This window comes from Podarcis gaigeae (assembly GCF_964106915.1).
Source record: "Podarcis gaigeae genome assembly, chromosome: 12".
Classification (NCBI taxonomy): domain Eukaryota; kingdom Metazoa; phylum Chordata; class Lepidosauria; order Squamata; family Lacertidae; genus Podarcis; species Podarcis gaigeae.
Window position 1 is genome coordinate 39529624 of NC_139688.1, and position 25540 is coordinate 39555163.

The 25540-nt window shown below is 40.0% G+C and overlaps 1 protein-coding gene and 2 long non-coding RNA genes across 53 annotated transcripts in view; 2 read left to right on the top strand and 1 right to left on the bottom strand.

Annotated features, from left to right (window-relative positions):
* Positions 1-25540, top strand: part of LOC310828502 — a 237072-nt gene that overhangs the window by 166927 nt on the left and 44605 nt on the right. The window lies entirely within an intron of this gene.
* LOC310828466 lies at positions 2232-25489 on the top strand. 2 transcript variants are annotated; one of them, XR_014556915.1, is made up of 4 exons: positions 2232-2554; positions 14470-14545; positions 16430-16519; positions 25052-25489. It is a non-coding gene; the product is annotated as an uncharacterized lncRNA (long non-coding RNA). The 2 variants fall into 2 exon arrangements; XR_014556916.1 differs by lacking the exon at positions 25052-25489 and adding an exon at positions 19095-19225.
* The window catches only part of SATB1 (SATB homeobox 1), a 121688-nt gene continuing 113893 nt past the window's right edge, over positions 17746-25540 (bottom strand). For 12 of the 50 annotated variants that reach the window (XM_083705733.1, XM_083705711.1, XM_083705700.1 and 9 more), the window contains 3 exons: positions 22683-22886; positions 21957-22052; positions 17746-19500 (listed from right to left, as the gene is read on the bottom strand). In XM_083705733.1, coding sequence (XP_083561859.1) covers positions 18994-19500; positions 21957-22052; positions 22683-22886 — 807 coding nt within the window. In that variant the 3' untranslated portion in view covers positions 17746-18993. Of the gene's footprint in view, positions 19504-21935; positions 22053-22682; positions 22887-25540 lie in introns of all 50 variants that reach the window. The other 38 variants (XM_083705687.1, XM_083705704.1, XM_083705723.1 and 35 more) reach the window with 10 other exon arrangements.

Here is a 25540-nt window from a genome sequence, read left to right on the forward strand (position 1 = left end):
AAATGGATCAAAGGTGGTCAGTTCTTGCCCTGTTCCCTCTAAAACTACAGTATGACAAAGGAATTGGGGCCAATCCAAGTGGCTGGCCCAGGGATTCCCCAACTGCTGGCCACCTAGCCCCAGCATTGCTCCTTGGGGATGAGATTCTGCCATGATGCGCTGCAATAGCCAGCCACCCTGTGACTGGGTAAACAGCCATTCCTAGACTAAGGGTGTGCATGGCTTTGTTGAGTAAGGGGAATTGGTTTTGGCAACCAGGATTCTCTTTTAGCTCAGAACTTCCTTGCTTTTGTTGGGTCTCCCCACTTTCATTTTGACTCCTCTTTCCCCCACCATTGAAGATACATGCATACATATGTAAACACACATATGGACAAACAGTCATTTATTGCAGAGAATCCGTCTGTAATTTTTTATGTAGAGATGTTTTAACTGTTCTTGGTTGCTCATTCACTAATTAGGCAGTTCAAGACAGCTTTGAAAAAGACAACTACAACTTTTCTTTTCACTTGCGTTTTTCATTGTCATTCTGAATGTTTGACAACAATGCCATCCATAATGCATACATATCAACAATGGGATGAGAAGTAATACTTCAAAACAGTGATTATTAGAACAAACTGCAAAGTTTATGAGGAAAATAGTCTCTTCTCACAAGTCTTATATCAAAGCATAGCCAGAGACCGAATAAAAAGAATTGCTGGTTGCTGAACTCTAGCGCAAGCCTCTAATAGAGCCACACTTAAAACAGCCCTTTGGGTATTAATAACTGCAGCAGAAATCCTGCAGAGCTGGAATAGGCATCTCTCAACTAAATTGCTTCCGCAAGAGAACATCACTGCTGGAACTCTGTACTGATGTAGAAGACCCAGAAATTGGTACCTAGGAACAGGCACCTGTGCTGGTCTCCTGATGAAGTTGAAACAAAGGTGAGCAAGAAGAAAAATGAGTTGAATATCATGAATACCTCACACTATAACAGGATTACAGATCCATCACAGCCCACCTGACCATGTAACCTTACAGGGTAAGGTCTGATAACCAATTTCTTTCACAAATATGTTTATCAAATTATTTATTACTTTTCTACCCAAGGGGTGGGGAACCTCAAGCCCTGGGGCCAAATGAGGCCCTCTGGACTTCTCTTTCTGGCCCTTGGGACCTTCTCTAGGCCATGCTCTCCTTGAGGTTTTTTTAACCCAGATTTCCCTGACTTCGTATACACTATGTTGGTTATGGAAACAGGTCTGTAAACACAGCTGCTCTAGCAATTTAGTGAATTACTGCCACTGTGTAAAGCAATACACAGGAAAAAGGGGTGGTTGTTTCAACTGTTCTCCGGCCATATACCCTTGGGGTTATTAGGTGCTTGGCATGACTTAACAGCCTGCTAGGGCAGCCAATAACTGATCTTGGGGGACTGGTAGTTATTTTTCTGATATCAGGTACTGTAAATTGGGCATTTATACCTGAGGCAATTAGTGCTTTTACAAATCAATTGCAAGCAGCAAGTTATAAACTGATTTTAATGAGCAGCTACTGCTACCGCAAAAGACGAGGGTTTACAACAGTCATACTTTAATAGAAACGAAACAGAAACAAAATGTACTTACCCTGAGTGGCTTCCATTGTACATGAGATAAAACAAGTACACTTCCCTCATTGCCCAGCCCTGAGAAGAATTATTTCCTAACTAAACAAACTTGTTTATTTATTTAGTATTTAACTTATTGCAAGTCTCTCCTGAAACATTATGGACCAATAACGATGCTAAAACCAGGAATTAAACACTCAAATACATAAAGGATCAACTAAACTATGAAGATAGATTCAGAGACAGAGGGGTTGATGCCCCCTATTTTACCCCTATTTTTAGGGTTTCCCCCCCTAAAAATAGGGGAAATGGACAGTGAGAGACTTCAGTATGAGAAGCAACTGCGTCAACAGGGACCCTATCTGAATAATGCAACAGTTTGGTGCTAAATATTTTTTACAAATGCCATTTTAAGTGTCCAAAGTATCTTTGCAAGAGAGGAGGCTGGAAAGAAAACCATAATTTGGCCACGCCTCCATAACCTCATTGACCACATCCCTGTGACCTAGCCACCCACCGGGTCTAGTCCACACCAGATATCACTGCTGGAAGATTGTATGTTGTCGAAATAGATTTGAACACACAATCAGAATTGCTTGGCTCCTTCAAAGCTGTTGCATTCCAGCTGAAAACCTGCTCTTCAGAACAACTATGGATTTGCCTCAGCAGCCTCTTGGGCCTACTTAGTTACTCAGTCATAAGCAGAGAAAATCTGTCAATTGTCTTTAAGTAAATGACTGTTGGCTCATGGCAATCGGAAAGGTCAAGATATTTGAGACAAGCAACCAAGGGACAATTCTGAAATGAAGCTAAGATGATTTCAGTATATAATCAGGCAAAAAATAACTAGACTGTGGGCCAGTTCTAGCCCTGTGAAGATAATAACTGTTCTGTTATTGACTTGCTGTCATAACCTGTGCCATTTCACAACACTGGAATGGTTGGACAGCACTTCATTGGGTACCCTTTGGGTTTATTTTTATTTTGTTAACCTTCACCGTAAAGTTCCAGAGTGAGTTACTTGCAAATCTCCATTTTCGGTGTGTGAGTTAAGTCCTTTGACTTTGTTCTACTGCCGCTGAGGACAGTTTCCAGTCTTCCAGCAGTAAACAACAGGTTCTGCACATTTCCTAAGTTGTCTTTTATTTATATTTTAAACCAAATGAAATAAATGTAATGAACAGATGTAACATAATATGTTAAAATGTTTTTTGAACAAAAAGTTCATTCCAGTAATTTATAAAATTGTTGATTAAGAAATTCAGTATTAGAATTTTTCAGCCTATTCTAAGTTTTTACCATGAAATCATATGTAATATATTTGCAAACCCACCCCCCTTTTATTATATCACAGATGACATGAAGTCACAATTCACAAGCAATCTACATCTGTAATGATGAGAGGTTTTTAACTAGAACAAGTCCAGTTTTTATAGCCACTGCTAATCACAATCCCATTTTATCTTCACCACATCACAATTATTTTCTTTAGTGAATCTCATCTGGCCTCCATTACTTTTGCTTACTTTTCTGGTTATCTCTTGCTTGCTTTCCTTCTTTGAAGGTTTTTCTTCTGTGTGTGTTATGCTTGGTAAGCTAATGCCATGTTTGATTTTGTCAGATTCTGGGTGGTTTTCCTCATTGTTTCTGCATATCTAAGAGATTTATGTTCTGATTGTACACATTCCTTTTGGACCCAACATCAAATAGCTATAGATAAGCTCTGTACAACAGTAGCCCTGCCTGTCATTGCATGTAAAGTGTATTTCCCATTTGTGGCATTTGAACTTAGAGCAAGTAGCGATCCAGAGAGAGTTAGTGATTTCAGCTTAATTGGAGGAGAGGATGTTATTCTTCTGCACCTCTTTAAGGGATTTACTTGTTGGCTGGCATTCATATTCCAATCACAGGCCCAGCCATCTTTGCAGGTGCCGATGGAGGCAGGGAGCTAATTGACATGTAGCTCTTCACTTGGGAAGTGCATTGCCAAGAGGTAGGAAGGAAATACAGGTCGTGTTTCTGCAGCTGAGCTCCAGTGGGAGAAAGACTTCATGGGCATCTGGGCTCTTTAGTAGACTTCACCATCACCAATATATTCCATGGAATTGAGAATCTGTACATAGCATAAAAAGCTGCTTTCTCGCTAAGACTGAAACAATTGAGCAGGGGACACCAACTTTCCAATATACTATCTGCATGTATTGGATATTTTCTTATTATTCCCTTACTGTAGGGCTATACCTTGGTTTTAGTGGAAATGAACTAGGCTTGAGTTTGATTAAAACTGCATATTCATCTCTGCACAGACACAACACAGGACTCCTCCAGCGCCAAGGAGAGGCCCATCCTTGCAGGAGAGAAGAGAACAAACATTTTCACAGTCTAATCAATCTTGTGGAGCAGATGGATACAGTAATTAGTGCAAAAATAATTTTGCCAAGAGTATTAACATTTCTACCGTTTATCAGAAAGGGGGTGTTGTCTTTGGTCAATAATTTCTTGATTATTGCAAAAACATTTATATTTGTTGACGAGTGCGTGGAAACCAGGAACGCGCTGTTTTCTGACCCAGATGCTGTTTTGTGAAGGAGGGCTGATGGTGGCAGCCCAGGAATTTTTAAAGAAATGACTGTTTTTCCTCAAGCTCTAACTATGCAAAGCCATAAATATATGGACAGTATTTGTAGAGCATGTGTTTATTCCATTGTGCTAATCATCATGATATTTGGGTGCCTGTGACGACAAAAAGTGAAACAAATGAGTATTGCCAATTCTTGGCAGAACCCAAACCCACCCTTTTTCTCCCCACTGATGATTTAAATACCATGGCAAGAGCCTCATGTTTTTAAAGGGCCTAAGCAGAATGCTAACCCACTAAATTAAAACATGGTTTTCAATACATAGGGATAAAAATAGATTCTTTTTGGAAGCTGCTTTTCCAACTGAATAATGAGCTGGCAAAGTTTCACCAGACATGGGAGTAATTTTTGGAATAAAAAAAAGAAAATTGAGAAAGCATCTATAGATTATAGCTCATAATTGTATAGAAATATTGCCATTGTGTATTGCTTTTCTCTGTGGATCTTCTTTTCCGGTCACTATATTTTGCAAAGTTCAATTTCTTTATATCGGTGTTTGTGGAAAAATGGCTAAAGATAAGGACAAATCTATTATGTAATCTATATGTGTACATTTATAGCTATATGTAGCATTATATAAGGTAATTGAAGATCTGACCCACAAAAGCAAACCTAAAACTAGCAGACTTTCACACTGCTTGAGAGTCACTTTCAAACATATCTGCTCCCAGAATATAGGTGTATGGCTACATTACTGTCCTGAGTTTCAGTATCTCACATGAGTTCCTTAGAATCATAGAATCATAGAGTTGGAAGAGACCACAAGGGCCATCGAGTCCAACCCCCTGCCAAGCAGGAAACACCATCAGAGCACTCCTGACATATGGTTGTCGAGCCTCTGCTTAAAGACCTCCAAAGAAGGAGACTCCACCACACTCCTTGGCAGCAAATTCCACTGTCGAACAGCTCTTACTGTCAGGAAGTTCTTCCTAATGTTTAGGTGGAATCATTTTCTTGTAGTTTGGAACCATTGCTCCGTGTCCGCTTCTCTGGAGCAGCAGAAAACAACCTTTCTCCCTCCTCTATGTGACATCCTTTTATATATTTGAACATGGCTATCATATCACCCCTTAACCTCCTCTTCTCCAGGCTAAACATGCCCAGCTCCCTTAGCCGTTCTTCATAAGGCATCGTTTCCAGGCCTTTGACCATTTTGGTTGCCCTCCTCTGGACACGTTCCAGTTTGTCAGTGTCCTTCTTGAACTGTGGTGCCCAGAACTGGACACAGTACTCCAGGTGAGGTCTGACCAGAGCAGAATACAGTGGCACTATTACTTCCCTTGATCTAGATGCAATACTCCTATTGATGCAGCCCAGAATTGCATTGGCTTTTTTAGCTGCCGCGTCACACTGTTGGCTCATGTCAACTGCTTATGAACACTGGCCACCTCAGTCTCATAAAACATGGGGATGATGCAGAATATAATTAGTTGTTGCCAGATTAGAGAACTCTGCTCCCTACAGATTAATTTCAGACCAGTCTTCCAATGTCCAGTCTGAAATGAACCCATTTAAGGACAGTTATACTGCATGAAAGTGGTCAGAGACCTCTAGGCATCAGTGCAAGACAGTGACAGTTGTTACATGCACATCCTGGGGTCAACAGATTCCCCCCCCCCCACCTTCACTCTGCATCCTTTTTTCAGTTACCAACTAGAGGTGGAAGACACAGCTGCAAGGGATTCATTAGCAGCATGACTAACGTTGGTTTCTCAGAGACCCTTAAAATTGTAAACTGCCTTGGGAGAAAGGTGGTATATACAGGTGACTCCTGACTTAAGAGGGAGATTACATTCATAAGTCAAAGTTACAGATAGGTAGCCGTGTTGGTCTGCCATAGTCAAAACAAAAAAAATTCCTTCCAGTAGCACCTTAAAGACCAACTAAGTCAGTTCTTGGTATGAGCTTTCATGTGCATGCACACTTCTTCTATCTGAAGAAGTGTGCATGCACACGAAAGCTCATACCAAGAACTGACTTAGTTGGTCTTTAAGGTGCTACTGGAAGGAATTTTTTTTGTTTTTACTCATAAGTCAAAATGTGTGTAAGTGGGGAACACCCTGGAGAGTCCTCATGGCTTGTGAGGAGACACTTCCCATAGCTCAAAGAGGACAACCTCTTCAGGCTCCAGGGAAGGAGCCTTGCAGCAGAGGGGCAGTGGGGCTTTGTTGATACTGCTCAGCTGACACACAACTATTAGGCGGGGAAGCTGAACTGCCTCAACAAAGCCCTGCTGCACCTCCAGCTAGCAAGGAGAGCCTCTGGGGAGGGTCTAGTTGCAAGCCATGAGGACTCTACAGGGTGCTCCCCACTTCAGGTTCCACTTCCAGATTCCCAGTACCACGCGTGTGCATGGTTGCACACAAGTGGGGAGTTGCCCGTAAGCACAATAAATAGCATTCCAAATGAATGAGCATGAGGTTTGTATCACCTGTCAGCATCACATTATAAATATTTTGTGCTTTTGCTCAAGATGGTCAGAAAATCCCCAAAGGCGTATTGTAAGATAATAAACAAATATGTAGCCGTAGCCATAGAAATTCAGTTTTTTAAATGTTAGAACAATACTCAAACGGAACAGAGTAACTCAACTCTGATCAAACAGAGAAGAAAATTGTAGACTGGGCAACCACTTCCCTGCCTTTGCATCTAGGACTGGAAGCTTACACAACAAAGCTAATGGAAATATCTCACAATACAGTTTCACTCTCATTGTACATTTGTATGTTCCATGAAGAGCAGGCTAAAGGAGTGGAGTGTTCCGTCCTTACTAAATCAGAACATGCCCATATTGCATTTATCTACACAAGATACTACAGTATATTAGCATGTGTTAGCTAACATATTTCACAACCACTTTTAAATCCTTCTCTTGAAAATCACCAGGTGTTCAACCCTTGGGGCAGAGAGCAGGAGTATTCAAACTAGACACAGCTGACAAAATTGAGAACAGGAGGAAATTCTAGTTTTTGTTGCAATTAGGATAGAATGTAGTTTAGTCAGTATATGTATTTCACTGGATTTTGGAAAAAACACACCCTTTAATGGAGGGGGGAATCATATTTCATAGAGATGTCACCTGCAGGGTTCCATTTCACAACTGCATCTCTTCTTGCGTCACAAGGACCACAGATCAGTCTGTAGTGCAGCTATGCTGAGTTTGGCACAGGACCAAAACATTGGGCTGAATAAGCTTAACTTACCAAGCCCAAAGCCATTGGAGAGCTGCCCCAGTCCCAGGCAAAAATGAGAGCACCTGCAGGATGCTCCAACCAATGTGTCAGACCAGCCTACAATTTGGCAATCTCGAGGGTGGCTGGTGTTTGTGCTGCCAAATATCTCCAGATGCAGGCTGTAATCCCCTTTGCCGAGGCACCAGCCAACTGAAGGGCTTGAAGAAGTGTGGGCAGAGCGAATGTTCAGGAGTCAGTAAAACCAGCTAGTTTTGCACTATTGGAGAAGAGCATATTAGAAATCCTGGTGGGATGCATTTAACGGGAAAGTGGGAGAGGCTCCTACCACTTTATAATTTATTTCTATTTTTTCATTCTTTATAGTATCATTAATGATGATGGTTGGAATTTTTAAATTCATCTAACTATAGAATACTAACTCCCTCGATATTGCCACAATCTGGATTTCTTCAGCAGAATCTGCATAATGCAGTCTTTCTCTCAGAGGCCCATAGACCAACTCTCTGGCTTAGTTCAAAGCTGCCTACCCAGTGTTTAGCTTCACATATGTAGGCCGAAACTGATGGGGAATTTTCCCCCTTCAACAATGGGGAAAATCATGAAGAAATCAAGCCTTTGATGATGGGGGATGCATGCATTAGGGACAATTCCAAGTTTGAGGGGGTTCTTAGCCAAGTGCCTTTTGTTGACTCTCCTCCTACCTCAATGGACCCTGATGCTCACCAATGCTCACCTGGTGGCTGCAGTGGCAGCATCAGCATCAGCAATCAGTTCAGCATGTCTAGGAGCTGAAATTTATTTTTTTCCACAATCCTGCCATGCGTTGTGGTGAAATTAAATGGCAGCCTCCCCCCCACCCCATCAGTGAAATGTTGAGTCTCAAACCCAAATACTGTACTTTTAGAAAGGGAGTGGACAGGCATCAGTGCTGGGCAGTGGCCTTAGGATGCCAAGGGCAGGTGCCAGGCCTGGTGCTCATGGAGCACCTAGCTCCAGTATGTCACTCTGGAAACTTTTTGTTGAAGACTGAGTATCAGTTCTCAAAAATACAATTAGCCTAGTGAATGGTGGCTGCCCACCTTATTCGCCAAGTGAAACCTTGTGCTGCCCAAGGTATGCAGGAGCCTCCTGTATCATTTTCTTCATGGGTAGAAAAGCAAGTTGTAATTTTTACTAGACTAGGAGGGTTCTTCCACATTGCTTGTTCCACTTGCAAACTCCCCAGGCCTTTCCACAAGACACTTTACTAACTTGAATTGCCAGCCCAGTCCAGAAATTGCCCCAGCTTTTCCCTTCTATACTGCAGCCCCATTTCACATGCCTGTTTTCACCTCTTGCACTTCCACCATCTGAGGTGGGCCCATCACTCTGCCTCATGGGCAGGCTCTGAACCACCTATCCTGCCTGTTCCTTCTCCCACACATTGGAACTACTTAGCACCTTGATGTAGCCTGATGAAGAGTTCTGGGCAACTTAAAAGCTTGCATACCCTTTAGTTGGCTTAATAAAGATAATGTCCTAAACGTATTTTTGAATAATGATTAAGGCATCAAAGGTAAAAGTAAAGGGATCCCTGACCATTAGGTCCAGTCGTGGCCGACTCTGGGGTTGCGGCGCTATACTTGCTTTATTAGCCGAGGGAGCCGGCGTACATGGTCATGTGGCCAGCATGACTAAGCCGCTTCTGGCAAACCAGAGCAGCGCACGTAAACACCATTTACCTTCCCGCCAGTATTTATCTACTTGCACTTTGACTTGCTTTCAAACTGCTAGGTTGGCAGGAGCAGGGACTGAGCAACGGGAGCTTACCCTGTCACGGGGATTTGAACCGCTGACCTTCTGATTGGCAAGTCCTAGGCTCTGTGGTTTGACCCACAGCGTCACCCGCATCCCGATTAAGGCATTACGCGTTGCTAATCAATTGTGTTTATAGTTAGAGCATCAGATGTGTTTTGTGGAAGGATAACATGTTTCGCCACAGTGGTACCTCAGGTTACATACACTTCGGGTTACATACGCTTCAGGTTACAGACTCTGTGAACCCAGATATAGTGCTTCAGGTTAAGAACTTTGCTTCAGGATGAGAACAGAAATCGTGCTCCAGCGGCGCGGTGGCAGCAGGAGGCCCCATTAGCTAAATTGGTGCTTCAGGTTAAGAACAATTTCAGGTTTAGTACAGACCTCCGGAATGAATTAAGTACTTAACCCGAGGTACCACTGTACAGGGTATGATTTGATAGCAGCTGAGGCTACCACCTTCCTGAAGCCAAGCAGGTCTAGATTTGGTCAGTGCCTCTACAAGAGATGGCCTGGGAGCCACATGTAACTGTGTCATTACATATGCTAAAGCTATTTTTGGTCATCTTCATACTATCCCTTGCTTTTTCCTGTAGGACTACTTGCAGTCGTTAAAACTGTCAACAGGATTACCATACCCATTGAGTCAATCACCCGTCTCCTACTACCCTTCTGAGAAAAACCCCACCCCACCCTCCCACTATATATAAGGGTCTGGTGACTTCTGTTTCAGTGTATCTGAAGAAGTGTGCATGCGCACGAAAGGTTATACCCAGAACAAACTTAGTTGGTCTCTAAGGTGCAACTGGACAATTTTTAAAATTATTTTGAGTTCAGTGTTATGAAGCATAGGAGATATATAAATGTAAGTAAATAAATAGACACATTTCTGTTATTCAAATGGCAGCAGGCTATAGCATGACTCTAATCCTTTCATTAAAGTTGGTGTCATTTTCTTTACAAGCTTTTAAGAAAGGATTTGCAACTTCTTAGAATATGTGTAGAAGTTTCTCTCCCCCCCCCCAGGTAAGATACAAATAATTCCTAGAAAAAGCACAAATAATTTTCCCAATATTTGGCATTGGCTTTAATATGCAGGGTGAGGGACCTCAAGTATATGCTTAAAATAGAATGTGAAAAAATATTTGTTTTTCAGTATGAGCTTTATTTCTCAGGTAGACTGCAAGAGATTCTAATTTAAGGACTGATACCATGTGTATTCAAATAACAGGCACTTGGTGTTCTAAAGGACATATGGAATGCATTATTATTATTTGGGGAGGAAAGAGACGGTGCTGGGTGATTACCTGATGCAGGTTGAAGAAAGGTTAGCTGCAAACAGTAGTCTGTAATCAAATTGTGGTATTTCTTTAACTGGTGTTAAATGTGATCAGCTGCCGCCTACCTAGACAGACTACTCCATTAATTTCAGTAGAGACATCAGATCTAGATATGCCCAGTTTAAGCATCTGCAAGGTTGCTGCCTCCAAAGCAGGGTGAGTGGGCTTTGCTCAAGATCTTCTTAAGCAATTCTTAGCTGAAAATGTAAAGAAACCGAGTGACATTTCTCTTCATTAAAAGGGGTGAAGAGACTGCCTGTGGGCATAAGAGTGAAAAGCAGGTGGTGTCTTCTGCCCATTGCTGTTACTGCAGATATTTGAAGAAGCATATTTCCATTTAAACAGTGTATTCCGAAGAGGTGTAGACAGATGAAATATTGAGGCTGCCGATCAAGTATTGCATGTCCAGAAGGAATGACAGAGTACCAAACTTGGGCCTGGGATCATGTTCAAGACAACACTTGAGCATGTTAGAAGTTTTATCTACACCATTCACCCTTGCTTTCTCTCTGCCTCAAATGGCCACCTACAAAATAGTGTTCATACTGGTTGACTATGTGGCCCCACATCGTTGGCATTTGCTTCCCATCCCTACAAATTTTTAAGTGGGCCTTGAAGACACCTCTTGCACCTGCTGCTTAATGCCACTGTTAAGTGAGCTGCTGATATGTTGCTGTTACTGTGCTAGTTGGGGCTGTTGTTTTCCTGTGCTGGCTAGTTTCACTGGCTTTTCTTAAGGGGGGAAGAGCTAATGTGGAATCCTATACACACCTATCTGTGACTAAGTCTCATTGAATTCAATGGAATTTACTTCTTAGCATGCGTGCACTGGATTGTGCTGTTAAAATTTTAAACTCTGTTTTGTATATGATATGTTTGCAGCATTGTGGAGAGATTCTTGAAAAAAACCACCAGTATAAATATGTTAAATAAAATAAGATAAAGGTTGGAAATAAGTAATAGTGAACACTGAGGGCCACATTCCCTTGTGGGTAACTTTCTGGGGGCCGAATGCCAGCAAAAGGCAGGGCGATAGGCAGGAGGCGGAGGAGGAACAAGGGATGTATTATCTTTGTATCATGGGTTATATGTTCCAACCACACAGAGGTTTCTTCTACACACCCATCCCCACACCACTCATTTCAGACAAGCAAGAGTTCAAGAACATATGCCAGCCAGGCAAGCACGCAAGGAGAGCACAGAGCAGGGCCTGGGAGAGTAAGGGAGAAGAAGGTGGCCTAGAGGGTGCATGGCCTGGAGAGAGTTCCATGGGATGGAACTGAAGTTGGTTCTGAAGACCCAGGAAATCATAGCAAATTAACAAGCACTTTGACGCCTTCCCTTCTTTGTCAGCTCTCCCAATTTAAAAATGAAAAACTCAAACTAAGGCAAAGCTGGATCTACTGGAAAAGTTAGGTCTATCTGATATCACTGTGAAATAATAATATAGACTGCATTTGTATGCCCATTTGCCTGGGAGTAAGCCACATTGAAAACAATGGGAGTAGGCTCTTCTTAACTTGGTATGTGATTGCAGCATAATTTACTAAACTTGATGCAGTATTTCCCCTACCCTTTTTAGAACATTCACTATTATTCTTCATTGAACAGTACACCTGGAATTTCCTGGACATTTCAGTGATTCCTGCCTGGACGCTGTTCCTGATGGCCGAATCCCGGGTATGTCTAGGAAATTCCAGATGTATGGCAATGGCAGCTTACCGTACCTCTTCGGTAAGCAATGGTTGTGGCCTGACACTGTGCTTCCCTTGCTGCTTGAATGCAACGTGCCATTTTGAGTGCAGCACGCCCCCTTCAGCTGCCATGGAGGCTCATAGGTTCCCGCCAAACCCGCTGATTCAAACGAGCCTATCCATGGCAGCCTTAGGGGGGCATGGCTTGACGAACGGACCTGAGGGAGGCAGGCTTCACTCAGGTTTGCTCAGCAACTATAATTCCCGGCCAACTCTACCCTCCTCATCCAGTCTGGGAAATTCCAGACATATGGCAACACTAACAGTACACTTTAGGGAGGAGAGGGCGGAAGCAAGGTATGGGAATAGAAGTAGAGAAAGTGGGGGACTGGGAAATAGGATCATGGGGGAAATGGTTCTGGGGTTAGAGGCTGGCAAGAAAGTTCTGGTTGACAACCATAAGCTTATCTTAGGCATCTTAAAAAGTCGTAATTAGAGGTGGGGAATAAATTAGATTCAGTTTGCATTAGAAGGCCTATTTATCTAATTTGCACCTTCCGAAACCATACGTGAACTGAAACACAACTCTTTGAAATTTACACTTCTCTGAATTCTGCTATACAGTCCTCCAGCATATTGAGTAGTGTGCATAAAATTTTTTACCTTGGTAAAAATAACATACAAACATGCATTGTTTTATGAAGAATTTCTTTGCAATTTCCCAGATATACATAATTGTTCACATTAAAAATTATTTAATAGGAAACATTTGCACTAAAATGTAGATGAATTCCCATGACTTTTTAAGAAATCATAAACTGACGTGAAGAACTGGATTTAAGGGTGGAAAAATAAGAAATAAGCTGAGATTGTCCTCTTCATTCATCCATCCTTACTCAAAAGACTCACTCTGCATAATATGCAACATGGATTTCTGAAAGGAAGCTTAGCCTTTTCTGACTCCAACTGAAGATGCTTAACGAAAAAAGTTATATATTTATAAGCTCTTTCCTATGAAACTGATGGGAGTGACATGCTTCTTTTCAGGATATTAGACAAAGGTGAAACAATGATCTAGCATTAATAAACATCATACATTTTTGTTGATAGGAAGCCAAATTTGGGGGGTATCTGAAGGCAAGGTCAAACACCGTTTCAGACTGTATGTAGGTTCTACAGTTTAACCTGTTGCACCCCTGTGAAATAACCAAGGATATCACTGTACATATGGGAAAAGGCATGAGAGACTGCAATTTGAGCCTTTAACTTCAAGCGGTTGGGACTTAGTACAGTGGTACCTCGGGTTAAGTACTTAATTCATTCCAGAGGTCCGTTCTTAACCTGAAACTGTTCTTAACCTGAAGCACCACTTTAGCTAATGGGGCCTCCTGCTCCTGCTGCGCTGCCGGAGCACGATTTCTGTTCTCATCCTGAAGCAAAGTTCTTAACCTGAAGCACTATTTCTGGGTTAGCGGAGTCTGTAACTTGAAGCGTCTGCAACCCGAGGTTCCACTGTATAGTCACATGATGCTGGGGAAAGTGCAATGTGTATATGGCTAATACAGGTCAATGCAAAATAAAACTCTGTGTGCAACTAAGTAATGGATTTGGGATGGAAGACTGATAGGGGCAATGGAAGTCAAATGATCTTTGTTGAGACCCAAAATATATTTTGCAGAGGGCATTTTTGACTGGAGAACCAAGCAACCAATCAAACTGCAAGGTTATCCTATACTACTCATTCACCATTCTAACAATATAGATTCCCCTACAGACTGTCACTTTTTGCAGGAGGGATTCAATTGCATACTAACAACTTTGGGTTTATGCAGCTAAAGCAGATTAAAGTGCTCTGGTGCAACAAAGTGACATTTAAAAACTGGACATTTTGTAGTAAGGAAAAATGGCACGAAAATGCACTAGAAAGTGTGGTATAGCGATTGGTGGCTGGATAACTGTTTAATGGATAACCTCCATGCAAACAAGTCAGGATGCATCCTGGATCTAACAACACTCTGCTACTTTGCATAGCTGATGTAATCCATGCTCTTGCATCAACTTTATCTGCATTGGCTAGGTAATATTTTCAAATGTTTACAAACAAAAAAACAAAACAAAAGCTTTTTATTGCGTAAGTTATAAACAGCATGAATTCATGTTTTCCCTGCTATCTTCTGTCACAGCTACACTAAATTCTGGTTTTCTCAACAGTGCTCTGTAGGCAGCAAGTCTTCAGCAGAGAAGTAAAAAGAAGATTAGAAATGAAACCTGGAAGTCCAGACAACTGGTGCGTCCCTCTTAACTTTTTCATCTCTAAGACTAGTACTTCCTTAATTTCAGTCATTGGCTAAGTACACTAAGAGGCAGGAAGGGGATTCTCAAAATGTAACTAGGAGGAATAGTTCCTGTATATTTTTGCTTCATATCTTGAGTTATACAAAGGCTAGAGACTTGCTCATTTTGAAATATGAAAGCTAGGGATCTAGGCCAGCTGTTGGTGCTAATAGGCGCTGGGTGGCATGATTACAATCTGGACAAAATTTGGCAATATGGCAACCAACACTAAATTAAAGCAACATTTACAAGCAGTTTTGGTACATTGCATGGGGGGGGGGGGGAATCTGTTCCAAAGGAAAAAAGCCAAAAATTCCACTGGGAATTCTCAAGCTTTTGGGTACACTTAAAAGTAGCTACTTGGATCCCAGCCATACAATGCAGCTCAAAAAATCTTTCAAACAATTGTTCTGAAATCACTCATTGCAGAAAGCCAAAAATTAAGGCGCTCTTGTCTTATGTCAAAATCAATAAGATTATCATCAAACGAATCTTATCATTCACAACTGGAACTGTGAGTATCTGCTATGTCATTACATTATGTTAATTATTTAGAAACAGAATCAAATCAGAATAATACAAGATACATCCATAGTTCTCACCCTTCAAGGCCATTAGGACAGAATGTAACTTTCTGTCATTTCTCCACTTTAATGCTGTCAAACACTAGCCAGAGTGTTATGCAAAATTTTGAACTCATGATAATATGCTGAAGCTGTAAGCTAACCTTCACATGTAAAAACTGGAATTGCTTCAGTATTGATGCTACGGTATCTAGTTGCATATGTGAGAAAAGAAAGCGTGAGCCTAGTGGCACCTCAAAGACTACCCTGTTCTATTTTTAAAGAATCAGCTTCAGCAGGATGCAGAACAAATTAATGATATGCAAGAACTGGAAGTTTGCAGTGTGGAAATGAGCTACTGCATCTACTGATACTTTATCCTCTCAATAGGAATGGAGAGAAATTTGAATCAGTTTGCAATTAAAGCTGAATCTATCAAAATTCTTACTTTTCGAAATGAGAACCCAAACACAGCCATAATTAAAATTTATCCATTCTCCACCCAATGTTTACTGAAATACATATAATGGAGGAAGATTTGCATAAAAATGAACACATTACTTACGATAGTATCGGGAGAAATTGCTTGCAAAAATGTGTACATTCTTCAAAACTGTATACAAAAATTTATTAGGAGAAATTCACACTAAAATGCTGAAGATTTAATAAGCTGTTAGGGGCTCCAGCAGGCAGATTTACCCCTTTCCCCAATGTTCTGTTTTTAACTGACACTCAACATTTACCCACTCCACATATTGTCTATTTGATCGCCCCACTTTGTGTTATTTATACAGATTTCTATATTTCAGCATATCTAAGGAGCCCATACAACTAAGTAGAAAATACTCAATTTAGGGTGGGGAGTCCCATTTTGCTTTCCAGATGATAGGTACTCAACCACCTGATATTGCTATTGTATAATAGTGTTTAGTGTGAAACACTACTGTATGACCATTTCTGTACTCCAATGTCTTAGAAAAACAAGCATAAGTGCTCAAGTGATGCAAATATGTGTTTGAAGCTGAATGAATTGATGCTAGCTTTTTGTATTTCCATATAAGAAAGCCTTTTATGACACTTGTTTTCCCACTCATATCTGCCAAAGTTGCTGCTAACCTCTGTTCAGGCTCTGGCTTTTGAAACAGTAGTCATACCCAAAGGAGTTTATTTAATACAGAACATCATCACTTCCAAGAACACCAATAGTTTTTCCCAAGCAGAAAATATTGATTCACTGACAAGTAAAGAGCACTTGTTTATTATTTCCCTTCAAGGGCTATTTGAAGCTTGAGTCCACTTAGTCTCGTGCCACCTGCAGACCAATGTTTTACCTTCCAGAGGCCTTCTTACTTCATGGACTAAAAGTAAGTATTACCTGCTCTCCCATCATTGTCTAAATTAGAACTGTTAATGGCCCCCGTCTTCTTCAAACAGACACATGCAATTCAATCTAAAACATGTTAACACCCAAGTGAGTTTCACTGATACATTTTCTTTAGCATAAATCTGGCATTAGTTTCCTGGTGGACATACCCAGTTTCCATCAGCTGTTGATCTAGCACCAGTTGGATTTATCTTAATGTACCTGCTTTAACAACAACAGTGAAAAACTAAAAGGAAGCAAAACAACCTGCAGGGAAGAAAAACAATTATTGGCAAGTAGAAATTGAAGAATTTTCAAATGCACATTGGGTATTGTATTGCACATCTTGAATTGTCAGACATATTCCTTTCGAAAGAAAAAATGGTAGTGCTAACAAGATGGCAGACACTAGCAAAATATAAACCAGTTTTCAATGGAAGTAGAATTTTTCTTGTGTTATTTGCAAAACACATGGTGAAAACGTTTTCCTAAAATACACTTTCTTGAAGAATTATTCTAGGCATAATGCTTGTAATCATTTAAATCCTTTTAGCATGATTACTTTAAATTTCTATTTAAACATTTAATGGAACTCTCAGGCTCCTCAATAAGCTTTTATTTTGGAGAAACATACCAATATTCTTTAGCTTTCTCTTTTGTCTCCTTTACTTCAGCTCTTACAAGCCTCAACATGTAGTCCATATGAAATCAAAACCCTATAATTATTACTTCTATATCACCAGCTTATTAATGTTCATTAAAAATAATCTTGCCTAGTAAGGGATTGTACGTATTTCCTATTTACTTTGTGACTATTAATGGTTTTTTAAAAAAACAAAGCAAAACATGTGTATACATTAGTATAAGGAACAGTGTTATCATAAATTCAAATACTGTAAAACAAAACCAGCTGCATCCATTATAAGTGCATTACTGCCAGGAACTGTAAATATGTTTTTGCCTGATAGCCTTTTGACTCAATAATATCCTGCTATCTCTGTTGGGCAGGCAACTTTTAAAACCAAGACGAGACAGGTTATGATTTTCACAGGAAAACTGGGTTTCCTTTAGAAGTATCCGTTTGTCAGATTCATAGTTTTAGGTCATTGAAAATAAGAAATAAGGAGGCAAATTGAAGAAACCTCTCTCAAAGTGATGGATAAAAGTACCAACATAGGTTTTAGGATGCTACTTCAACACATATATAAAAGCAGACAAACCCTGTCGTATCATACCATACAAACAATTTTAATTGTGTAGTTACAGTCAATAACCACTCCTAGTCAGAACATTTCTGCTTAAAGAAAATTGTGATACACTTATAAAAACAGCCAGCTGTAACAAAATAACTGGTGTTTTCATAGCAATAAACTCATAAAAAAGAAATACACCTTTATACAGAAAATTTATACAGCTGTAGCTTTAAAATTGATTGTAAACCAAAGGAAGACACATTGCAAACATCAATTATTTTCACATTAATTGCATAAGTTTCTAAGGTGATCTATTAGTTTTATTTACCTAAGCTTATTTGCATGATAGTAAAAATTGCATACAACAATAAGAGTGAAGCTTATAGTATGAATTGCTTGGATAACATAGAGCACTTTTTATAGGCAACTGTGTAAAGCACATTTTCTCTATTTAAAACTTTTAAGACACTTTGTTTTACTGCCCATCAAAATACATTTATAAATAGAAAAAAAAATCAGTATGATAACAAGAGAAGCAATATTACATTTAACGGAAACTTCTAAAAATTAATTACAACATGATGCTGTAGGTTCTACAAATAAATAATGGGGATAAAACAGTGTTTCACATTTTGTTTTCAAAAAATCATGTAACAATGAGAATGAGAATGAAAACGATACAGTGACCTCTTATTTCTGAAAAGAAAACAAATCTGAGTTACGGCAGTGCCATATAATACAAGGCATTTGTTGGCATATGTTAACTTTAAACTGCATCCCACAGTCTATAGTTCTTTTGTAACATACAATAGAGCAAGAGTAACAAACTCTTCTTCTTCTTTTTCTTCTATTATTTAAATAAATGTGAGCTTTCAAAGATCAAGTGTGGAGTGTTAACAGCAATAATTGGAAAATAAACCAAAACCAAAACAATAAATCACAAAAGTAATGCTTGTCTGAAAGCTCTAGAATAATAATAATAATAATAATAATAATAATAATAATAGTAAAAAACAACCCACAGATATCATGCTTATTGGATACATCTTGGTGTACCCAGTGAACACAAATTAATATGAAACAATCCTCAATGCTTCATCTGTAGCTCTGAAGCAAATTGTAAAATATCTAGTGCAGTCTGCATTATCCTTTTTCAACTTTTGTGCAAGTTTTGGAAGATTCATTGGCCAAACAATGAATAGAGGTTGCTGACAGAACACAGGATGGAATTTTCATTTCATTAGTAAATAGCAGTGACACTGTTGAATAAATACTTTTTCAATCAGTCTTTCAACTCATTATTAATGTCAGTGTTCCCTTCTACAGATAACTCTTCTTCTAATTTAACTGAAAAAAGTGTGTTCGTATTTTTGTCTTGTGCAGCCTCTTCCAAATCCTTAAGCAGCTCTTCTTCCTTATATTCTGCAACATCCACCTCCAAGCCTGAGTTGTCTTTCAGCTTTCCATGGTGCTTGACATAATATCGCTGGTTCTGAAAGAATTTGATGATGGTGTATTTGGGAAGATCAAGTTGAGCTGAAAGAGTCTGGATTGCTTCTTCATCTGGATATAGGCCTACATCTTGTATAAAACTCTGAAGGATGCCCAGGGCTTCCACGGAAATCTTTGTTCGTGGGCGGGTCTTCTGACGATTTTCATCCTCAGATTCAGCTGGTGATGCTACTGTTGGCTGCCTTGGGGGTAATCTGGGGCCTGGTGGTGGTGGCTGTTGCTGTTGTTGCTGCTGCTGCTGTTGTTGTTGTTGCTGCTGCTGCTGTTGTTGCTGCTGCTGCTGGTAGACAAAAAAAACCACACTGACTTTTTTGTTCAATACAAGAAACAAGAAATATTGGTTTCTTTAAAAACATTTAAAGTAATTGTGTTTACCCATACTGAGTCGGGCAGGAATATCACCACCTGAAGACTGCCCCATGGGTTTCCATATTCCCCCTCATTCTTTCTCCCTCACTTTCCCATACAGATTCTCCAATTCTTGTCTTTTAAGATGCTAACCATAGCTAGCCACAGGTTTGGCAAATCCAGTTCCAACTTTTGTTTCCTGCAAACCGTGGTTAATTTAAGATCAGTTCACATGTAATGCTAGCCACTTGTGGCACAAATCCTTCTGGAAAAATGAGATATAAATTGAATGTCAATAACAGTCACGGTGGGCTCAGTTCACCAATCCAGCTGGGGAGTGTGTGTGCTGAAATATATCATGGAGAAATGGCACAAGTCCTTCCCCTTCATAGTTTACAATTTGAACCAGACTCTATGTCTGATTGTATGAAGGTCCGGATTGTGTGATTAACTCCTCTTTGAAAAGTTGGTGAGGAATCTGCAAATTTGGCCTCTGGGCTGTGTTGTCGCAGGAAAGTTCATGCCTTTTCTCTACCATATTTTTGTACTGCCAACTAATGTGTGCAGTTGGGCAGCATTAGCTATGAAAAGGGAAGGAAGGGGAATACTTGCAGAAGAGGTAGGAAGCAGCTGCTGCATGCAAGAGATCATATCAGATATCTTAAATATGGTTGTTTCCATGCATTATGTGGGTCATGGGTTACTGCTGGGTACATCAAATAATCACAAACTGAATTTTAATATATAAGCAGCATACTTTTGGAAATGTAAAAAAAAATTGTGGGGAAGACATATGGTATAGCCAAATGTTAACTACTCTGAACAGTATTATATAAAACACATCTTCAGAAAGGAGAAGTAAAGCCACGTAGTGTACAATATTAGAATAACTGCCATCCTTTGTTTCCACTATCTCCATTTAGAAGTTGCATATAAACATCTTCACTTAAACTAATAGCAAATTCAATTCTCCCAGTTCTAATTTTTATTTAACCAAAATAGAATCAACCAAGAAGAGGAGGGAGAAATCAGCATTTTGGGGAGAAGCCTGAATTTTGTAGAATTACAAAAATTGTAGGGAGGGGAGGCAATCACACCTCCATAAACCACCCAATGAGGACTGAGGAATGGCATGGTATGACTGGTTGCCTGGATCACTGAACAAGAACACCCTATAGTGTAAAGTTTTACTGGAAGTCCTGCTTGTACTTACCTATCTCTCAACAGTGTTTTTGAATTATTACTTAGGTACTGCTAATGGCAAAGTGAAAAGGTTCAGAATTTTTTTAAGGAGATACTATGACGAGAGCACCTAAGTTTTTTAAAAATCCAATGACTAGATTGCTATTAATTCCAAAAACTAAATAAAGCCAGAATTACATGAGACAAGCTTGAAATCCTAAGCATCAAATGAAACATCACTGGAACTTAAACATGTGTAAAAAAGGCTGTGAAACCTGTGCATTTATAAAGGCAGGGACATGTTTTGTGCATGAGGATGTCATTCTATACCAGCATACTTGGGTGCAATGAGGTTATGTAAGCAATTTCCAGGCCTTTGAATACATTTATTTAAATGCTGTGCCCAAATTTCACAATTTTAAAAAGGTCACATATTTTCCATACATAGCCACAAAAGTTGGGAATATGGCACAGCTAATATTGCATGTATGGAGGGAGACTTATGTACATCTACAACTTTGTTGGCTACTGCTCACATGCAGTCCAACCTTAACTATGCTTACTTAGCCTAAATCCTGCTAATTTCCATAGGATTAGTAAGATCCATTTTACTAAGAGTGCTCAGGATTGAAACTATGAGCATTTGTATATAAGGTGAAATCTTGTCCAAAACTAAGGATGTATGTGGTTGCATAAGCTTTTCCCTTTATTCTTGTATGAAAATGCATTAACAAGTGATAAGTGTATGAAAACTGGCAATTTTCAAGCAAGTACAGTAATGTTATTTTAGCACAGACCTTTCTCTCCCTCGTTTTGCTAAATCAAACATTAAGTTTCTCAGCTTTCATCATTTCAAGCAGCCAATATTCCATTGTTCAGTTTGTTTTATCTTTAATAACACAGGTGTGCTTTTTTGGCTTTGTAAATAGTTCCATAGTAACTATGGACAGGGGGCTATCTATCCTTGGAAAAGAAGGGGGAAAGTGAAAGGCTGACCCCCAAGTCTGTCTTTAGTACAAGAGACTTGTACCACCCCCGCCCTTCAAAATTGATTACCAGGGCAGTTTATAATAAAGTTAAGCCTCGTCCATTCCCAGAGAGGCAGTATTTCCTGTTCTGTATTTATATGGAAGGAATCTGTTGGTTCAAGTCCTGAAACCCCTCCATAACTGTCCCTGACACATTAAACTCGTGCCAGCTCACCTGGGGAGCAGCACCCAGCCAAGGTCCAGTGGTCAGCAGGCCAGGTAAGAAAGCGCCTCTATGCTCTCCTTTCCCAAGGTTGGTGGGAGAGGGGCTCTGAAGGAAAAACAAACAAACATTGACTCATCCCAATTTTCAAACGGGGGGCAAGTGGGATGAAGAATTTGGGGCTGGAACTCCTCCCACGATTTTCACTTAAATGAAACATTGTCAATTGCATCAACTGGACTTTTATTTCAACATTATGGCACCTGGTATATTTACGTCCTCCACATTTATAAATTACTGCCACAAGTAAGAGATATGCATGGACACCAGTTCTTTTTTTTAAGCATCACTATCTGCAGCACCTGCAATTCTGGGTGCAAGAGCTACTGAAAAGAAGAAGAAAATGCCTGAAGTACATGCATATTACTTTGTGAATATCCAGTTTTGGCAACTCTTGCACCTTCCCAGTTCGTTTTTTAAAAAGAAGTTTAAAAATCTGGAACTAACGTGGAGGAACTACTGATCAGGAAACCCTAAAATTAATTCTAGTGTACTATGTACACATGCTTCTGTATTGCACAAAAAGTCAAGCATTCAACTAAAGGTGAACAATGGCAGATTTTAATTCTGAAATAATCTTATTCATTACTAAAACTCTTCTTTTTCAAGATAAACTAGGTTTTGTAGTTGTTGTTGTTGTTCTTCTTCTTAACACTGAATAGGCAAAGGTAAACCAACCTGAATCTGCTCTGCTGGAACATGGATAATGTGGGAAGGCCTGTCGCCATGGTGATGAACTGCATTGCTTTCTTGTTCATAAATGGCATCTCTTTCAGGCTGAGGAAGACTGAGGAATCTCCGGATCATTGACAGATTCTCCCACAGGGTTCTATTCTCAGGTGAAGGATCTTCTTTCCAGCGCAAGAGTTCACAGAGCCATCCCTTGAAATAATATCAAAATTTTAGACCACTTTAACAAGAAAGCATGACCATACAAACGCTTTCCTTGGAAGAAAACGGGATGAAGGCATAGTTTACACCTTGGGAGTGGCCTTATAACTTCATAATCTGGTAAAAACAACAACAGCCAGTCATTTTGTTGTACGAAACTATCAAGAAAGTCAACTTTTGAAATAATAACCTAGCTTCTATTAAACAGATCCCTTGTACCCCCACCCCCAAAACACACACACACACCCCACCACACAAAGCAGCAATGCATCATATATTTCAAATATATGAGAGGATTCTCAGTCCACTATTGTGCCTCTGCAGTTGATTTTCCTTTATGTAAGCCCATGTTCATCTGAGGACATAAAAAGAGCATTTTGGTAGCTTGCACGTTAGGTGTTATTTTCACTACTTTTTAAAAAAAGGGAATCCTAGTAATATTTTTCTTACTTCGAATAAGAGAGAGCTTCATTCATGTATTTTGACCATATGAAGCTGGCTCACATAAATCTTATGATGCAGAGGTTTTCTAATGTCCTTTTGAAAGAGAACAATCCTTTGAAAATACATCATTGAGCAAGATAGCCTCATTCTTGCTCATGTGCTCAGGTAGTTATGCAGACAGAACTGAAACCTGTTGACAAATCTTTTACCCAATTCAGAGTCTTCTGGTTTCAAAATTAAACTTACAATTATATGTGTGATAAGAAAAAGACCACACTCTTCTCCATATCACAGCACATGCAAACTGTCTATAAAAGCACCTGCTCTAACCCAGGCATGTTCTAGGGAAAAGCAGGCTTGAAAGTATGCCAAAAGATTGTCCCAGGAGAACTGTAGCAAATGCTAATTTGCTTCTAAAATAGATGCACAGATTTCCCCCCCTTAACGGTTTAGCAATTGCCTACATGCCATCTTAAATAATATCTGTGGCATTATTTGAATTTTTTTATTATTGGTTTTAAAGAAACAAGACAAAGGAGACTAGTATTTAGTTTGCTCTGTATGAATACAGGGAAATAAAATTAGTACAAAATTGATAATTCCCTTTCAGATTTAACTCTGAATGCTTTAACTATGCAGTCCATACCATTTATTCAAGGGGGAGGGGAAGAAATAAATGATTATTGTTAAATTATTACATTTTATGGTCAAGTAATCTATGACAGCTTACACTATAAGAAATTAGGCTACAATGTTATAGTATCATGAATATCAAAGCAACACATCAAATTAATATATAGCAAACCAGCAGTAAAATAACTGAAAACCTTGATGGTATAAAATGCTTTTCAGGATCCATTTGAAATAACAGAATAGGACCAAACACAGATCTTGGAGGTAGGAGTCCCAAAAGTCGTGGGGCCATTTGGCCTGCCTCTGGTACCAACTGACCCGACCTTTTTTAGTGGTAGACCAGAGAACTGGGCCTCTGAGGCTGATCTTAGGGACTGATTGGTTCATACGGGTATAGATGGTGCTTCAAATAATATGGTCTCAAACTGATACGGGTTCTAAAGGTTAATACAAACACTATGTATAATGTAAGCAGATCATCTACCAGCTTTTAGGTAAAGGTAAAGTAAGGTAAAGGGCCCCTGGGCAGTTAATCACCCGCTATTACCATTCCGGTAGCAGCATTTTGTGACAGTTGACATTTCTGAACATGTAGAAGGCATTACTGTAGCCTGGATGAACTGACACCAGAACCACAATTCCCCATTAGGGCTTTAATGTTATTGGTTTTTAGGAATGAACAGGTCATAACTTGAATACAACCTATACAGTGGTACCTCTAGTTGCAGACACAATCCATTCCGGGGTGCTGTTCGCACCCCAAAAAGTCCACAACTAGAGCGGCGCATCTGTGCAAGTGCAGAGCGCAATAGAGCGTTTCTGCACAAGCGCGAAGCACGCAGAATGCTTCTGTGCACACGGAGAAACCCAGAAGTATACGCTTCTGGGTTTGCCCGCATTTGCAAGCCGAAAAGACGCAACATGAACCTAATGCAACACAAGGTACAATAATGTTTTTGACATGGGGGTGTTGGTATGGCTGCCAGTATCAGCCATACGTCCCACCAAAGGTGTCAGTAAATATCCCTTCAAAATCAACACTACAGGAGAGACAGTTTGCTATTTCTGATCCATTCTAGCTTGTGTTGGCTCAGCCACTCCCACACTGAACCCACTCTGTATGCAGGACTGGACACCCTCCCTCCTGCTCTGAGTAGAAGAGAGGGGCAAAGAACTTTTCTTTGAGACAAGCACTGAAATGGCTGGTGTAGGTTCCTGTTTCCTCACTAAGGGTAAGGGCAGTGCTTTTTTTCTAAAACAAAAATGTTTATAGGTACTCTCATTTTTTAAATAAATTTTCCATTTTTTCCAATATTGCTTCATAACATATAACATAATCCCAAAATTTCCCCATTCCCCCCCCCCCAGACTTCCCTCAATCTCCTCCTCTGGTTTATTTTAAATAGTATCAGTTCCTGCATACAGTTGACTCTCCAGATACGAACTTAATTCGTTCCGGGGGTCCGTTCGCACCCCAAAAATTATGTAAATAGAGGTGCGCTTCTGCGCATGTGCGCAGCGCGATTGAACACGTCTGCGTTTGCCGTGGCCATAACCCAAAGATTCCG